General features: G+C 29.4%; 1 protein-coding gene across 16 annotated transcripts in view; it reads right to left on the bottom strand.

Annotated features, from left to right (window-relative positions):
• LOC122633700 (longitudinals lacking protein, isoforms A/B/D/L) overlaps positions 1 to 16,632 on the bottom strand; it is a 268,756-nt gene that overhangs the window by 94,733 nt on the left and 157,391 nt on the right. Inside the window, exon 7 of one of the 16 annotated variants that reach the window (XM_043821964.1) lies at positions 2,180 to 2,625. The exons of 14 other annotated variants lie outside the window; for them this stretch is intronic. In XM_043821964.1, the coding sequence (XP_043677899.1) occupies positions 2,195 to 2,625 (431 nt within the window). In that variant the 3' untranslated portion in view covers positions 2,180 to 2,194. Of the gene's footprint in view, positions 1 to 2,179; positions 2,626 to 13,937; positions 14,530 to 16,632 lie in introns of those variants that run through there. One more of the 16 variants, XM_043821949.1, reaches the window with a different exon arrangement.

Below are 16,632 nucleotides of genomic sequence, written 5' to 3'. Positions count from 1 at the left end.
CTGTATGTACGTATTTATGTATGTATCCATGTATATATGAATGTATACATGTATGTATGCATATATGTATGTATGTATGTATTATGTATTTGTGTACGTATTTATGTATACTTTAAAATACATAATACGTTTACTTTAATCGTTCTATCGTTTAAGACTTATCGATATCTTGTGTAGTCCCCTCCTTGTTCTTTCATTCGTCGAAATATCCTGAAACAAAACTTTAAATCACATGACATCCACATACACGCGTGCACACACACACAAATATACACACATATATATATATATGTATGTACGTATGTATGTATATATTAATTTTTAGTTAGGAAATTTATTAACAATAGATTTTGAAAACGTTCGAGGATAATATGTGTTTACGTATATACATAAAAAGGAGAGAGATAAGGAAAGAGAGAGAAAAAAGAGAGAAAGAGAAAAAGAGAGAAAGAGAAAGAGAAAGAGAGAAAGAGAGAGAGAGAGAGAGAGAGAAAGAGAAAGATGGTTTTCCTTACACATTTGTTGATAAACGATTTGTGTTTATTAAAAACTGAATAAATCTAAGTATGCTTGGCTTAAATAAAACAGACAATCAATTAAATTGGACTCATGTCCGAATATTGCAAATAATATTATAAAAAGATTTGTTTTCTTTTTCGTATGCGTTAAATTACACACACACGCATACACAGACACACACACGCACACATACGTACACACACACACACACACATATATATATATAGTTTTGTTTATTTATTTTTTCTCTTGTTGGATCATCATTTAATTTATTACAATAACTTAATTAATAAACTTTCGTCTATATATATATATATATATACACATACACACGCGCACACACATATGCGGCATTTAAATTCTTCTTCAAGCATATATTGAAATATTATTTCTTTCTTTTATATAATAATATATATATATATATCATTTATTATATATTTTCTAAAGTGTATAATCTCGAGTACTTAACAAAGTAAGTATATCGATCAACAATAATTTTCTAATCGCATAATCACGATGAATGAAATATTAAAGATTTGTTTGAGAAAATCGATTAATTGATTTTGCCAAGCAAGGAATGTTTTATGCGAAAGCTTTGTGCAGGATGTTCTAATTAATCGTAACGTCTTTAATTGTTCATTAATTATAATTACATAGAATTGTGATAATGAATTGATTTCGTAGATCTAATTGATATAAATTAATTAATTTCCAAGAGAAAAAGAAGAAAGAAAAAGAGGAAGGAATATAAAGAAAGAAAAAGAAAAAAGAAAAATAAAAGAAAAATGTTCTAAGTAATTAGAATAATGTTACATCCTGTACATTGTCAAACGTATATTTTTAATTAATTAAAAATACGCGTTTTCTTATCGGTAATTATCATTACGCGATTACTATTCGTTATGATTATAATTAATACTTATTTCGTTTTATAGAAAAATGGTGTCGTTCACCAGGTACATCGTTGAGAACGATAAACAGGCAGCATATACACGCGTATATAAGAGAAAAAACAAGGATGAAAAAAAATGTTAATTAATCTAATACCGAATATACAATTGGATATACTGAAATTAGAAGTAATTTTTTAAATATTCAACACTACAAAAGTGTTTACAGGAAAAAAAAAAATATATATATATATATTGTCCATTTCGATCAAATAAAATATCATACATTTAAATCGAACGATTTCGACTGGTCTTCGATAATTCTCAATAAAATTTTTCTATCCATCTTATCACTCGAAATAAAATAAAATAAAAAAAAAAAAAAAAAAGAGAAGAAGAAGAATAAAAATAAAATCGTTCGTAGCTCATAGCCATCGTAGAACGCTAGATCGTTCGTTTTATCATGGAAGCTCGTCGAAAGTTTGCTCGAATTTTCGAAGAAAAGAAAAAAAAAAAAAAAAGAAAGAAAAAGGAAAACGAAACAAACGAAGAAGAAGAGAGAGTATAGAAAAGATTTCTTCGAAATCTAATTTCAGTTTCCTTCGTTCGTCCCACTCCATTCTTCCCAAAAAAAAAAAAAAAAAAAAAAAATAGAAAATAAAAATAAAAAAGCGAGAAGAAGAACAAGAGTAAGAAGAAGAAGAAGAAGAAGAAGAAAAATAAGATGAAGAAGAAGAATAAAAAGAAAATAACAAAAAAAAAATAAAAAAAAGACGTTTCGTAATTCATAGCTGTTGCAGATCATTCGATTTACGATGAAACGTATTCATGTGTCTTCTAACGCAGAAGGAATAATTGCTCGAAAAATTGCATAAGTCGCAACGGAATTTAGAATTGCCGGTGTCGTGAACATTTCTAACGTGCCTTTCCATGTTCGCTTTGTACATGCTCGTATATTGACAAAATCCACAAACGAAATGCGAATTACGTGGATTCATCTTGCAGCCGACTTGTATGTGTCTTTTTAAAAGACCCCTCAACGGGAAGACTTTCTCGCAAAAGTTGCATATGTGTTTGTTCACGTTACACTTGTAGACTGTATTAATCTTCTCCGTATTATCTTGATCCATGTTAGATTCGATTAGATCGGGTACACATTTAGGTAGGTTAACATCGTATTTGTTACTCTTCCAATAGCCACGTATGTTCCAGGTTCCTGAAACAGAACAACGAAAAGAACTATGAAGAGAAAGTTCGACGAATAGAGAGATTCGTTCTTCGAATATGGATCAAAATGATGATTTTCTATTTTTTTTTTCTTTTTTTTAACCTTCTCTCTCTTTCTCTCTCTCTCTCTTCTTTTTTTTCGTATGTATATATATATATATATATATATATATATATATATATGTACATGTATATATATTTATATATATATATATATATATATAAGTTAATTGTAAATTACAGAAAGTTCATTTCGGAGATCGAAGGTAATGGATTCGGATACGGGAAATACATATGTGTAATATAAGAGAATTTAATCTTGATGTGTAAGAATAAAATAAATGGAAAAAAAAGGGAAAATAGAGAAAAACAAGAAACGAGCAAAAAATAAAAAAAGAAGTAAGTAAATAAAACTAAAAAAAAAAAAAACAAAAAACAACTGGAAATTGTGTGAGCTAAAAAAAGTCTTTTATATAGGTATGTAGGTATACTATAATTACTTATGCAGGTATGTTTCGGTAGATCAAGTCGTGTTGTAATCCTTTCTCGTAGATTGGTATAACCGAAATAATAACAATAATGATGGTAATCATAATCATAATAATAATATAATAACATAATAAAATAATAATAATAATGATAATAATAATTTCGAACAATTAACAAAGCCCATTCCCCAAAGGGTACGTCTGGTCATACTATTGCGAGTATGTTATCAATAATGTAAATATCTAACGAATAATTATAATAGATTTATAAATTTTCTTTTTTTCATTATTTCATTTTAGCTGTCTATAGATCTATCTTTTCTTTCTTCTTTCTTTCTTTCTTTTTTTCTTTCTTTTTTTCTCTCATTCTCTCTCTCTCTCTCTCTCTCTCTCTCTCTCTCCATCTCTCTTTCTCTCTCTTTCTTTCTTTCTCTTTTCTGTCAGTAATTCGTGAAAGAAGAATAGAATAATCTGATAAATTAGATTTGCGATCTAGAGTGGACGTGTCTCATGTGCCTCAATAATATGTCCTTCCTGCTTGTCCTGTATCCGCAAACGTTGCAATAGAACATCGGTGGTGTACCGCATCCGGTACTTAAATGACGTTGGAGACTAGCCTTCCTCGTGTATCCTTTGCCACATTTTGGACATACGAATGTTGACCTTCCAGAATGTTCCGATGTGCCAAACGAATCTTCCATTTTCTGCATTGACGCGGCTCCTAAAAAAAGTTAGATGTTATAGTATTAGTATAACGATTATAGTATATTATTATTCGTTCGAAGTCAATTCACAGAAATCGAACTCGAAATACGAACACATTTTCAACTTATTCTTATTCAATAGATCCCGTATTAATTTAAACAATTTCACAAATACATTTATAACAATATATATATATATATATATATATATATATATATATATGATCTCAATCGATCACGATACCTTCTCGTTAGAGATACGATTACCTGATTAAAATAATGTCTTTTCTCTTTTTTTTTTTTATTTCTTTCTTTTATTTTCTTTTTTAGTTTTTCTTCTTTTTTTTTCTTTCTCTTTTTCTTTCTTCTTCTTCTTCTTTTTCTTCTTCTTCTTCTCCATCTACACCCTGTTCTTTTTTTTTCTCGTCGATTTGGTCAAAGTAAAATACAACGAGGAAATTGTTATAACTAAACGGTAATAAAAATGACGTGAAACTTCCAAGATATTAATATTGTTATTGAACATTAAACGATAGTTCTAAACATTTAAAATGCATTCAGAAAATGTAGGAATAGAATCGATAATTTTATTTTAATTTACATAACAAATATAACAACAATAACAACAATAACAATAACAAGAAGAACAACGAACGGAAATTCTCTATCACATATCAATCCGTGATTGAACGTATACAAAAAAGAAAACAAAAAAGAAGACAGATAGACAATCTATATAAACGAGAAATTTTATTGACTAATTACTTTCTAATACAACGAAGGGGAAGATTACAAACACAACAAATCCATTAAAAATGCAATATATATATATATATTACTTTTAAAAACATTTAATTTTTTAAAAAAACGAAACAAAAATTTATTTGCAATTCGTAGCTTATATAAAAAGGAGTCAAGGGATGCGAGTGTTAGGGGAAGGAAACGGGAAAAGAAAAAAAAAATTCAGGAAAAATTTCCTTTTTTCTTTCTTTTCTCACTTCTTTTTGAACGTTCGATAGGATAACAATTTCTGTTCGTTCGTTTGTATCTTTGTTTTATCTTCTTTCTTTTCCTTTTCTTTTTTCGTGGTCAACATATTTTATCGGTCGACACATAGGCCGTGTGCTCGCGTACTATATGATACTTGAGTAAGGTCGAGATCCTCGCTCTATGCGGACAATAAGGACAAGGAAATAGCGGTTCCACCTGACAGAAGAAATTCATGTGCTTTCTCAAACTCCTCCAGTCGCTATAACGTTTCGAACACTTCAGACAGAGAAGATGATCCTTGCACTCTCTCCAAACGTCCGCAGGTAGAAGGTCGCAATAGAGGCCACCCTTGACTGAAACATTATTACCAATGCTGTATATCACATGTCTGTTTATATGTTTATTGCACGTTTTATTTTTCATATTTATTTTTAATAATATTTGTACGCTTATTTTTATTACTTTTCAATTTCATTTTTTACGTCGTTTGAAATTCTTTGCTTCGATGGCTTCGACTCTATTTTTATTATTTTTTTATTTTTTTTTTATTTTGTAAACTGCTTCCGCCGTTCTACACCTCTTTGTGATTTTTCTTTTTTTGATTGCAGTTTCTTTTTCATTTTCTTGTTTATCTTTTCCTTTCCTAATTCTTTTCATCTTATTTATTCCCCTTTTTCCTTTTTCTTTATTAATTAATCGATTAACTAGTTAATTATTTAATTAATTTGTTTATTCATTTATCCATTTTATTTCTTTTCCTCGTTAAAAAAACACCTCACCATTTCTCCTCCCCCTCCTTCTCCCTCCTTCATTTTGTCGAGAACGTTTACACAAGTGATATATGAATATTACATGTAATCATTTAATATGCAAATTTATTCCCAAGTAGAAATTATTGTTTAACATACATATTATTCATTATTATCATATAAACGAAAGATTAGAGAAGGACAATCTTATTTGTATTTTTATTTTCTTTTCTTTTTCTTTTTTTTTTTTTTTAGTTTTGTTGGTTTGTTTGTCTTTTTTTTTTTTTAATTTTATTTTTTATTTCTTTTCAATTATTTATAAACTCTTTTTTTATTCTCCATACCTATGTTTAATATATTTCTTTAATATGTTTCATATAGAATTATACTACAGAAAACAATAAAACACTTAAAATTTATATATTGTACTACCAACAGAGAGAAAAATAGAGACGAACTAAGAGTGTTAGGCTCTCCATTATATTCTTTCTTTTTTTTTTCGATCGATAAAAATCAAAAAAAAAGTTTTAAAAAGACAATGATAAACTTAATGATAGACTATACGACTACAAGATGTTAGGTATACACGCATCATACATACATACATATATATATATATATATATGTATGTATGTACGTATGTATATATGTATATACACATATATTATTGATGCTTCGTATGGACGCAAGAAAAAGGCACACGAGTATAGTTATTAAACAAATAGATAATACGAAAACGCGATCGCAACGATTAATGTGCGATTTACAATAATTGGTGTATTTACGTATATGTAGGTATATATTTATTTATATATATATATATTATATATATATATATATGCATGTACAACATTGAACTAATTCTAAAATCTAAATTCAATCTTAATTTTCGATCGTATCAAATATTAGTGTTGGTTCGTAACAATTCGATCTCGCCGAACGAATAAAAAAATAAAAAAAGAAAAAGCAAAGGTAGAGAGAAAAGAGATAGAGAGATAGAAAGAAAAGCAAAAATATAAAATATGTTTTCTTTCTTTCCATCTTCTTGATGCATTCGATTTTTCTTCTCTCTTTTATTAATTTCCTTTTTTTTTTTTTTAATTTTTCTTTAATTCATTATCTTTTTTTCTTTCTCCCACGCAAATATACTTTTTCTATTTTTATTTTTAACAACGATCACAATCCACGTACAAATCTAATTCGCCGCGTTTCTAACGTTTTTTCTCTTTTTTTTTTTTTTATTTATTTCTTCTTTTTTTTTTTGTCATTGAAATCTTTTTCCTTTTTTCTTTTATTCCTTTTAGAAAAAATGGCGCAATAAACAAAAACGACGACGCGACGGTGATGAGCACAGCCAAAAAATTAATTCTTTAATTTTAATAGACAATTTTCGTAGGTGCATTAAAAATTTTCTTAATTTTTTTCTTTTCTTTTCTTTTTTCTTTCGTTCTTATCTCTTATAAGAATTATCTAATTATCATACTTGCTTCGTTTATAAAATTTTAAGAAAGATATATCCAGCGGCGGGATTTACGCAAATAGAGTAATCTTATTTAATGATTAGTTAATAATAATTGATATATAATCGTTATTAACGATGATTATAATCGTATTTAGACAATACTATTAATTTTTATTAATTTATGACATTAATAATTAAAGAGAAACAATTAAAACGACAAAAATACATCTATCCTTAATAATCGATTTACTTTACGAATGAATAGTCTTAATAAAAAATTTCTTATACCTATAATTAATTATAAATTGATTAAATGAATTATTTCTAAAAATTTCTAATCCGCCACTGGACAGACACATTCGAGTCTAACGATATAAAATAAATTTTTCTGTCCTTCTTCTCCCCCCTCTCTCTTCTATTTTCTTAATAAAAACTTCAAACTGAAAAAGGATATTCAATTAACCCTTAATTTAGCATCACCGTCGTAATAAACAAAAGTTACAAGTTCCGATAAAGTAACACTTAATAATAATATATCGATAATATTTGTTTCATTTACGATATTATATCGTACAATATCGGATATGAGGCACGTGATTGAACCACACTTTCAACAATACTCTTTTTTCTGGATCATTTTTTTTTCTTCTTCTATTTCTTTCTCTCTTTCTTTTCTTTTTTTTTTTATATTCCCCGCGACTCGACATAAAATTGACATTAATAAATTAACAATTACCTATATCACAAATTTTCACAACCCTGGATTTTGACGACCGTTCTCTCTCTTTCTCTCTCTTGTTTTCTTAATCGAAAAAGAAACAATTAAAAAGAACTTCTACTTATTCCTTAATATTTAACATCATTGTATTAATATAATTTAAAAAGTAAGATAAAAGAAAAATCATTATATATATATATATATATATATATATATATATATATATATATATAGCGTATTTAAAAGGATTTTTCCTGACGAATAAAGATATTTTTGTGATAATTGACAACTTTCCCCAATTGTATCCCATCAACCCTGAATTAAACTTATATATTCCACTCTCTGCCTCTCATTTCCTGTCTCTCGCCATTTCTGTCTCTCCTTAAACATATATATCTAAAGAGTGTTACAAAATGATTTTGTGTGTGTCGGTATGTTCTTTTTAAAAGGAACAATATCTCATTTTTTTTTTCATTTTCGTTAGATCGTGCGCATTAGCGAGAGAAGCAATCGAGCTGTTACCAGTTAAGAATTTTTCATATTGATCCTTGTGAAATTTTCGCAAATGTCTAATACGACTCGAGTTCTGCGTAAATCTTTTCAAACAGAAACAACACCAGAATCTTCGTTCGACGCCGCACTCGTTCACAACGTGACGTTTTAGATTGCCCTTGTTCGGGTATGATCTTCCACATTTACACTTAAATTGGCCGTTGGTGTTCCTTATCTTACCGCATACTGTTCTCTGATGACGTTTCATAGAATAGGTACAAGCGAATCCCTTGTTACATTTTGAACACATATAAGGCTTGTCGGTTTTGCATTTGATGTAACCTGAAATAAGAGATCGAACAGAGATATAAATTGAGGACTTCCATTTTTTTTTTTATTTCTTTTCTTTCGCCATATACGAAAGTTAGAGATTAAGAAAAAAAAAAATAAAGTTTGTTAACAAAGAAGACAGATTATACGTATGTATATGTAATGTGAGAAGAAAAGAACAAGAGATTGTATCGAATGAAGAAGAAGATAAAAAAAAAAAGAAAAAAAAATAGATCTCAAATTATGAGAAAGAGATAAAGAAAGAGAGAGAGAGAGAGAGAGATAGATAGAGAAAAAGGATACTCCTTTTTATATAATACATACGTACTACTTGTTAAATGCAGGATCGATCTTCCACGACGTATATTTTTGTCGTATTAATTATTTACATGGATAAAGAGGGCAATATTTTTAAAAAAGGGAGAGAAAAATAAATATATAAATAAATAAATATATATATATATACATACATATGTATACTTTATATATATATATATTTATTTCAAAAGTATATATATATATATGTATACTTGTATAAAAATATAAAATAATAAGAATATAAATAAAAAAAAAAAAAAACAACAGGAGGCTTGTCGAGAAAGAAAAATCGATTATTACTTTGAAATGAGGAAAAAGTAGAAGAAACGTCAAAAAAATTAGCATAGTATAGATAACATTTCGTGAAGCGATTAACATTATCTTTATTCTTTTTTTTTTTTTTTGGACTTCGTTTAAATTCTATAGATTGAATACTATTTAACACTCATAGAATCTAACATTCGTATGAACTTTATTAGATCTATTACTTTTTAAGACATTACGAATCGAACTACGTTGTTTCTCATTTTTTACTATTATTTCTAATCTCAGTAACAATTTCAATTTAAAAATAACAATTATTGTTCGTATTCACTTGACCAAATAAATCTTCGAGAAGAAGGATCATAACATCCAAATGATCGATCGATCCTCTTGATAAAATTCTTCAATGACGATCACCAAAACCAAACTTATTATTTTCTTCATATTGTAGTGGCACTGCACAAGTATCTTCAACGCATATATCTTCAATTATAAACTCTTCAAAACTTAATGTTTCTTCAAAAGATGACTCGTTTGATGACTGATGATCCATTACTTCTTTTTTTTTTTTTGTTTCCAATAAAAACACGTAATATCACACGTAGATATTATCAAATCACAATAACAAATTTTTAATTCTTAATAATGTTTTATCACATCGGCAATATACTTTCAATGTCAATTCCAACGAGGAATGAAGGATATGGAGAAATTCAAAAATTTTGTTATGACCAGCCTGGAAGGACACCAAGAAAAAAAAAGAAGAGAAAAAACAACATACACCAACATTAAAAAAAGGAAAAGAAAAAAGTGAATCGACAAGTTAATTCGAATTTAAATGCGAATTTAAATGATGACTTCGTTAATAAAAACGTAGAAATAAGAACTTGTTGCGATTTTTCGAAATAATAAGGAATAACGAAAGAAGATTTTATTATTATTGCTATTATTATTATCTCATTACTATTATTAATTTATATATTTATATATCGGGATATTATATACACCATATAGAAATCTATATCGGATTGGCCAATAGGTAATTTGTACATCGGTATTTTTTCAATTTCGTCGCAAATTCGTCATAGATGAATTTTTAACCATCGATTGATATTTTCTCATAATTTTTTGCTTCTTTCGTAGTTCAATAAGTCTGTCAGAAGAAGAAAAATATTTCAAGCATTAATAAAATTAAAAAAGAAAAGAGATAAAAAAAAAAACAAACAAAAAGAAAATGAAAGGAATTTAGGGAATAAAAGAGGATCGTTCGTTTTTCTTCGTGGAATATAAAATTCGATGGATAATTTAGGATAGACACGATGTATCATCTAAAAAAAAAAAAAAAAAACAACAGATCAGGCCAATTAATCAATCGTATAAACTACATATAAAGTTTGTGAATGCTTGTCAGGTGACGTTGTAGACTGGTCTTTTGTGTGAAATTGTAGCTGCAGTAGTAACAGGGAAATTGTCGTTTCCCACCGCATTCCCACTTCATATGACGACGTAGATTACAAAGCATCGTGTACCTTCGTCCACATTTTTCGCAGGTGAAACGTGGCTTCGACAAATCTGTTTAACAAGAAAAGAAAAGAAAATTCTGAATGAATGCGGACCATTGACCCACTTTTTACGTTAAGAAGGATATCAATTTGATTTTTTTTGTTGTTGTTGTGCTTTTTCATTTCTTTTTTGTTGTTTTTTAAATTCATTCTTCTCCTTGTCATTTGAATTGAGTGCAGCGAAGAGAAGCGTGTTTTGGGAATCGTGTGTTACGTATGTGAATCTTCGATCTGTCAATAAACCCAGAAAATTTATTCGAAAGATTAGACGATTTTATAGATTGACGATAATGATGATCAACGAATAATTTAATATTCTCAATGACATATAATATACATATATATATATATGTGTGTGTATGTATGTGTGTATGTGTGTGTGTGTGAGTGTGTATGCGTATATGTATATTTATATTTATACACACACACACACACACACACACATATATATATGTATATATTTATTTAGTTGATCATAGAAGAAATTCTCTAACGAAATTAATAATTTACTTCATTTAACTTGGCAACTCTCTTCGAGTTTCTTCGAGAATAGATTTCTTTCTTTCTTTTATTTTTTTTTTTTTTTATTTTTATATTTCTATATCAAAGTATTCTCTTCAAGTTGATTCTTCGTTGATATCGACGTTGATTCTTCCTTTGTCGATGCAATCTTCGAGACTTGTACTTGCTTAAAGAATCTGAAAAAGAAAAACGAGAGAAAGAAAAAAAAGAAAGAAAAAAAAGAAAACAAACAAATTGAATTAGTTCTCTCCAAATTTCCTTTTTTCGATCATTTTTACCTCTCAAATCCTTGTAATCTGCTCGTGTAACATAAGATTATCAAAGCATTGGGCCATCTTGAGGATGCATAGAACAATCTAAAAATAATAATCGATCATCTTGAAATTATCATAATGATATTCAACATTATTACATAGAAAGAGAAAAAGAGAGAAAAAGAGAGGGAGAGAAAGAAAGGAAAAAAGAAAGAAAAGAGAGAGAGAGAGAGAGAGAGAGAGAGAGAGAGAGAGATAAATACGATACACGTATATTATACTAACAATTTTTTATTTCTCCGATTAGCTGTTAGGGATAAGGAATATATGAAATAATTAATATTATTTTAATATATATGGAACTCTTTTTTTTTGTTTTCTTTTTTTCTTCTTTAGACACATAATTCCTAATTATATAAATTAGAAGTCATTTAAATTTGCATTACGTCTGGGATTAAAGATCAATCAAAGATTCGTCTGGGTATGGTGAACCGTGGTGCGAGATAAACCATGTGATGTTGTAATAGATGCCGTCGGAACTTGTTCCTATGGTTGAATTTAACTGAACACGTAGGACAGATCAGTGAGAAGAATTTTCTTGTACCTGAAAATAATTCACAGACGATTAATTTTAAAAATAATTTGATATTACTCTACATCGATGCACTTCTTTTTTCAATTTATTACGTTGATCTTATTCTTTTATATATATATATATATATATATATATATATATATATATATATATTCTTTTTTCTTTTTAATTTCTGTTTTTTTTTTTTGATTTCATAAATACCTCGATTATTACATTATTACAGGAACGATGTACAGTCGATGTTTCCAAATGGAACGAACGAACTATGAAACAAAAACGAAACAAAATAAAAATAACACAATAACAACAATAACAACAACGATAAAGTAAATACAAAATATTTCCTTCACTTTTTAACAAACATCACAACAAACGATCGACCACGAATCGATCGTAAAAATGGTCCCGATCCAAATACCTGTCGAACTTGAACTTAATGATAATGTTCAAGCCAATGAGTCAACAACGATTACTCGTCATTACATATTCGTTGATAACAGTAACCATTTCCCGATATTTTCACTTTTACACCGGTGTATTACCATTTACTACTGATAATTATTAGTCAACAGATAAAGTTATTATTGATACGTCATATATGATAACGAAGGAAATAAACGCAGTTGATTTTCGAGCGAACTTTATTTCCTCCATTTCTCTCTCTCTCTCTCTCTCTCTCTCTCTCTCTCTCTCTCTCTCTTTCTTTCATCTTTATTAATTACTAATTTACAAGCCGCATAAATACAATTTTTTCTTCTCTTTTTTCTTCTTCTTCTTCTTTTTCTTTTTCTTGCGCTCGACGGCCTTACAAGCGAATATTTTTCTTTCTCAATAAATAATAATAATAATAATAATAATAATGATGATGATGATGATGATGATGATGATGATGATGATGATGATGATGATGATGATGATGATGATGATGATGATGATGATGATAATAATAATAATAGAATACGATAAGAGCAACGAGATAACGGGATGACAACATGGCGATAACGACAATTCGTTACAATAAAAAAATTGTCGTTATGTAGACTAATTTGAAAAAAAAATGAAAATTTCTTCTTTGGCGAGAATGATATTAGGGAAAATTAACGTTTCCCCCTTTATTTTCCTATTACTTTTTCTTCTTTACTTCTTATTCCTGTATTATCTATTTTGTTCTCTCTTTTTCTCTTTTCTCCTATCTTTTTTTTTTTTGTTTTCCTTTTAACGAGTCAAACGAAAACGATCGGCTCCGACGATTGGAGTAACATAATTGAAATACCTAATTCAATGAATCCGTTCTCTATACTTCTAGCTAAAGATTCACTCACATACGCACAAGCATACATAGACAGATTGGAATACATACTCGAAAAATTCTCTCAGTAGGGAACTATCAAGTAAATATAGGTTAATGAATGAATATGATCAAAATGGATCGATGGATCATTATCCAAAAATATTAGAATATCAGGGACACTTAATATGTATTCCGAAGATATAAAATGATACGGTGCTATGTATTGTATGTAGGTATGTATGTATGTATGTATGTACGTATGTATATATGTATGTACGTATGAATATATTTATCTAATACATATTTCATAGATGACGATCAAAATTAAAACAAAAATGAATACTGAAAGGACTCCGCACTCGCAATATTGATGCCATCATGGTAAAACGAAAAATGCATGAGATCGATCGATCGCATCATTTTGTAAATGCGTGTCTAAAACTGAATTGAATTACGAGGATCTTAAAAAGAATGAAAAAAAAAAAAAAAAAAAAAGACGAAATTCCGCGGTTTGAGGACTGGATATATCTACGTACATATATATACGCATATATATACGTATGTTTGACGTATGTATGCATGTATGTATGTATATATGTACGTATATATCTAATGTTTAGTTCGTACGTGACGATCCAAGTTACTTTTTTGAGCGAACTTGGCCTTGCAAATAGGACAAATAAATTGTGGCTCGACTCCGCACTCGTAATGTTGATGCCTCCATAAAGAAGTGAAGAATGCATAGGATCGATTACATTTTGGACAAGCGTGCCTGCTCGTCGATCTTCTTCTCTCGATGATATTGGTAGTAATTGTCTTACTAGTAGAAGACGACGTAGCCGAGATTGTAGTAGCACTCAAATGACCATTACTCGAACTTTGTAAGAGATTTTGTTTTTGACTCGTCGATTGACGATCCCTTTGTTCTTTGTTGTTACACTCGAACATCTTGTGCCTTACCAGAGAAGCCTTTAACGCGAATGTTTTTTGGCAATCGTTGCAAATGTATTTCCGTGAACCCCAAAGCCTTGTACGTTCGTGATCGTCGGTCAGAGTCATGGATCGGAGACATCTAGTGTACATAACCACGCGTGACGTTGATGGTAAAGTTGGTACTGTCCAATTAGACGAGCTGTAGGTGGTCGTAGCTGTATCTGTAAACCAGAAATGAAGAAAAATCGATTTTAGCTGGAATAATCCGTTCATATTTCAATCCATTAGGCAAAAACTTCCATGACGCTCATTCTTAACAGTTCTCTCTTTCTCACTCTTTCTCACTCTTTCTCTCTTTCTCTTTCTCTCTCACTTTCTCTCTTGTTCTCACTCCCTCTCTCTCTCTCTCTCTCTCTCTCTCTCTCTCACTCTCACTCTGTCTCTCTCTCTTTCTCTCTCTCTCGCTCTTTCAATCTCTTCTTCTCTCGCCTATAATTCATTCGCATCATTCGCATCTAATGATGACGACACTTTCTTAATCAAAACTTCTGGGCTCCTTTGATGCTTTTACGATGCCTTCAAACTTGGCAGATTATTTGAAACAGCCTAGAAGTACTCTCATCGATAGTATCCTCATCGTTAGATATCGAATCGTTAAAAATAATCATTCCTGAAGTAGTATCACATCTTTCTTTTGAGAGGAAGAGGGAGAGATCAATCGGTTATTGTAACTATTATTATTATTATTATTATTATTATTATTATTATTATTATTATTATTATTATTATACTGTTTTCTCTTTTTTTCTTTTTGATTTTTTGTTCGTTCGTTTTTTTTTTTTTTTTTTTTGATAGAAACAGTAGGATCGTACGTTCGTCTTTTGATTGATTTATTTATTTTTTTGCTTTATTATCTTTTTTGTGTGCTTTTTATTTTTTTTCCCTTTACTCGCAAAGAAAACAATTTATTTAAACCGTTTTGATATACTTTTTTTTCTCTACAACAATCGAGAGACGACGGGGAATGGGTAACACACGAAAAATTTCTCGAAGGATAAACGAACAATAAATTCCGACAATGAATTAATCGTCCTCGATCTCGATTTTCATGTTTGCGGAGTATAGAAAATATAATAATACAGCACAAGGATCATTAAAGACGCAAGCTCTGCGGGACTGCAGTTGTAAAATAAACCTTAACCCAAATAGTATGTACATATTTATGTGGTGTAAGTAACGATTAGGTATTACAGCTTCGTACGGGGAATATTAAGGAGAAAAAAAAAAAAAGAAAAAACGAGAGAGAAAAAAAGAAATAAAAAGATAGGAACGAGGAAGTAGTATCGAATGGAATTTATGTTGGAGGAGATTCTCGTGAGTTTCTTTTCTTTTCTTTTTTCTTTTTCTCTTTTTTTTTCTTTTCTTTTCTTTTCTTTTCTTTCTTAGGAAAATTCTGGATAATTAGTAAAGACGGATCCTTGGACGTGTTGATTAGAATTGAAATCCCCGGTAGTCCCCGTATCAAAAGATGAACTCTGCCGTTGTAGATAACCGTACTGTGTATTTTGTTCGAGAAGATGTTGATGACGAGCCACCAAATGTTTCGTCAGGCTGTCCTTGTATCTCGTACGATGGGGACAGAAGTCACATTTAAATTTTGGATCGATGCCGCATTCGAAATCGTGATGCCTCTTCAAATGATGCTTGTGCTTGTAAGTCTTCCCGCATGTCCCGCATGTATGTTTCAATCCGGTCAATAGGTACTTGGTGTCGGCTGAAACAAAAAAATATATTGTTTCTCGGTTAATTAAACGAGCCTGAACAATCGTAATCAAGTCGATAATATCAGAGAGAAGACTTCCATCGGGCAGAGAACCTTCGATATTTCTTCGAGAGATCCGACGTATGTATAATTTAATATTTGTCTGTTCACTGCTAAAGTTTGAAAAAAAGAAGAAAAAAAAATGAAAAAGTAAAAAAGAAAAGGGAGACGACACGATACGGAGGAGAAAATGAAAAAAGAAAAAAGGGAAAAAAAAGAAAGAAACAAAAGAGATAAAGGGATGTGGGATGGAAGATTAAAAAGAAAAGAAAAGAAGAAGAAGAAGAAGAAGAAAAAGAAGAAGAAGAAGAAGAAGAAGAAGAAGAAGAGAATAAAAACGACGTACAGAGACACATATATGAAGGGAGATAGAACACACGCACGCCCAGGTAGAAAGATACAAAAGAAGAAGAAGAAAAAGTAGAAATAGAAAAAATAGAAGTAGAAATAGAAGTAGTAGTAGTAGAGTAGTAGTAGTAGTAGTAGTAGTAGTAGTAGTAGT

This window comes from Vespula pensylvanica, chromosome 13 (genome assembly GCF_014466175.1).
Source record: "Vespula pensylvanica isolate Volc-1 chromosome 13, ASM1446617v1, whole genome shotgun sequence".
NCBI lineage: Eukaryota > Metazoa > Arthropoda > Insecta > Hymenoptera > Vespidae > Vespula > Vespula pensylvanica.
The sequence above is the reverse complement of the archived record's forward strand: the minus strand, read 5'-3'. Positions and strand labels throughout refer to the sequence as shown.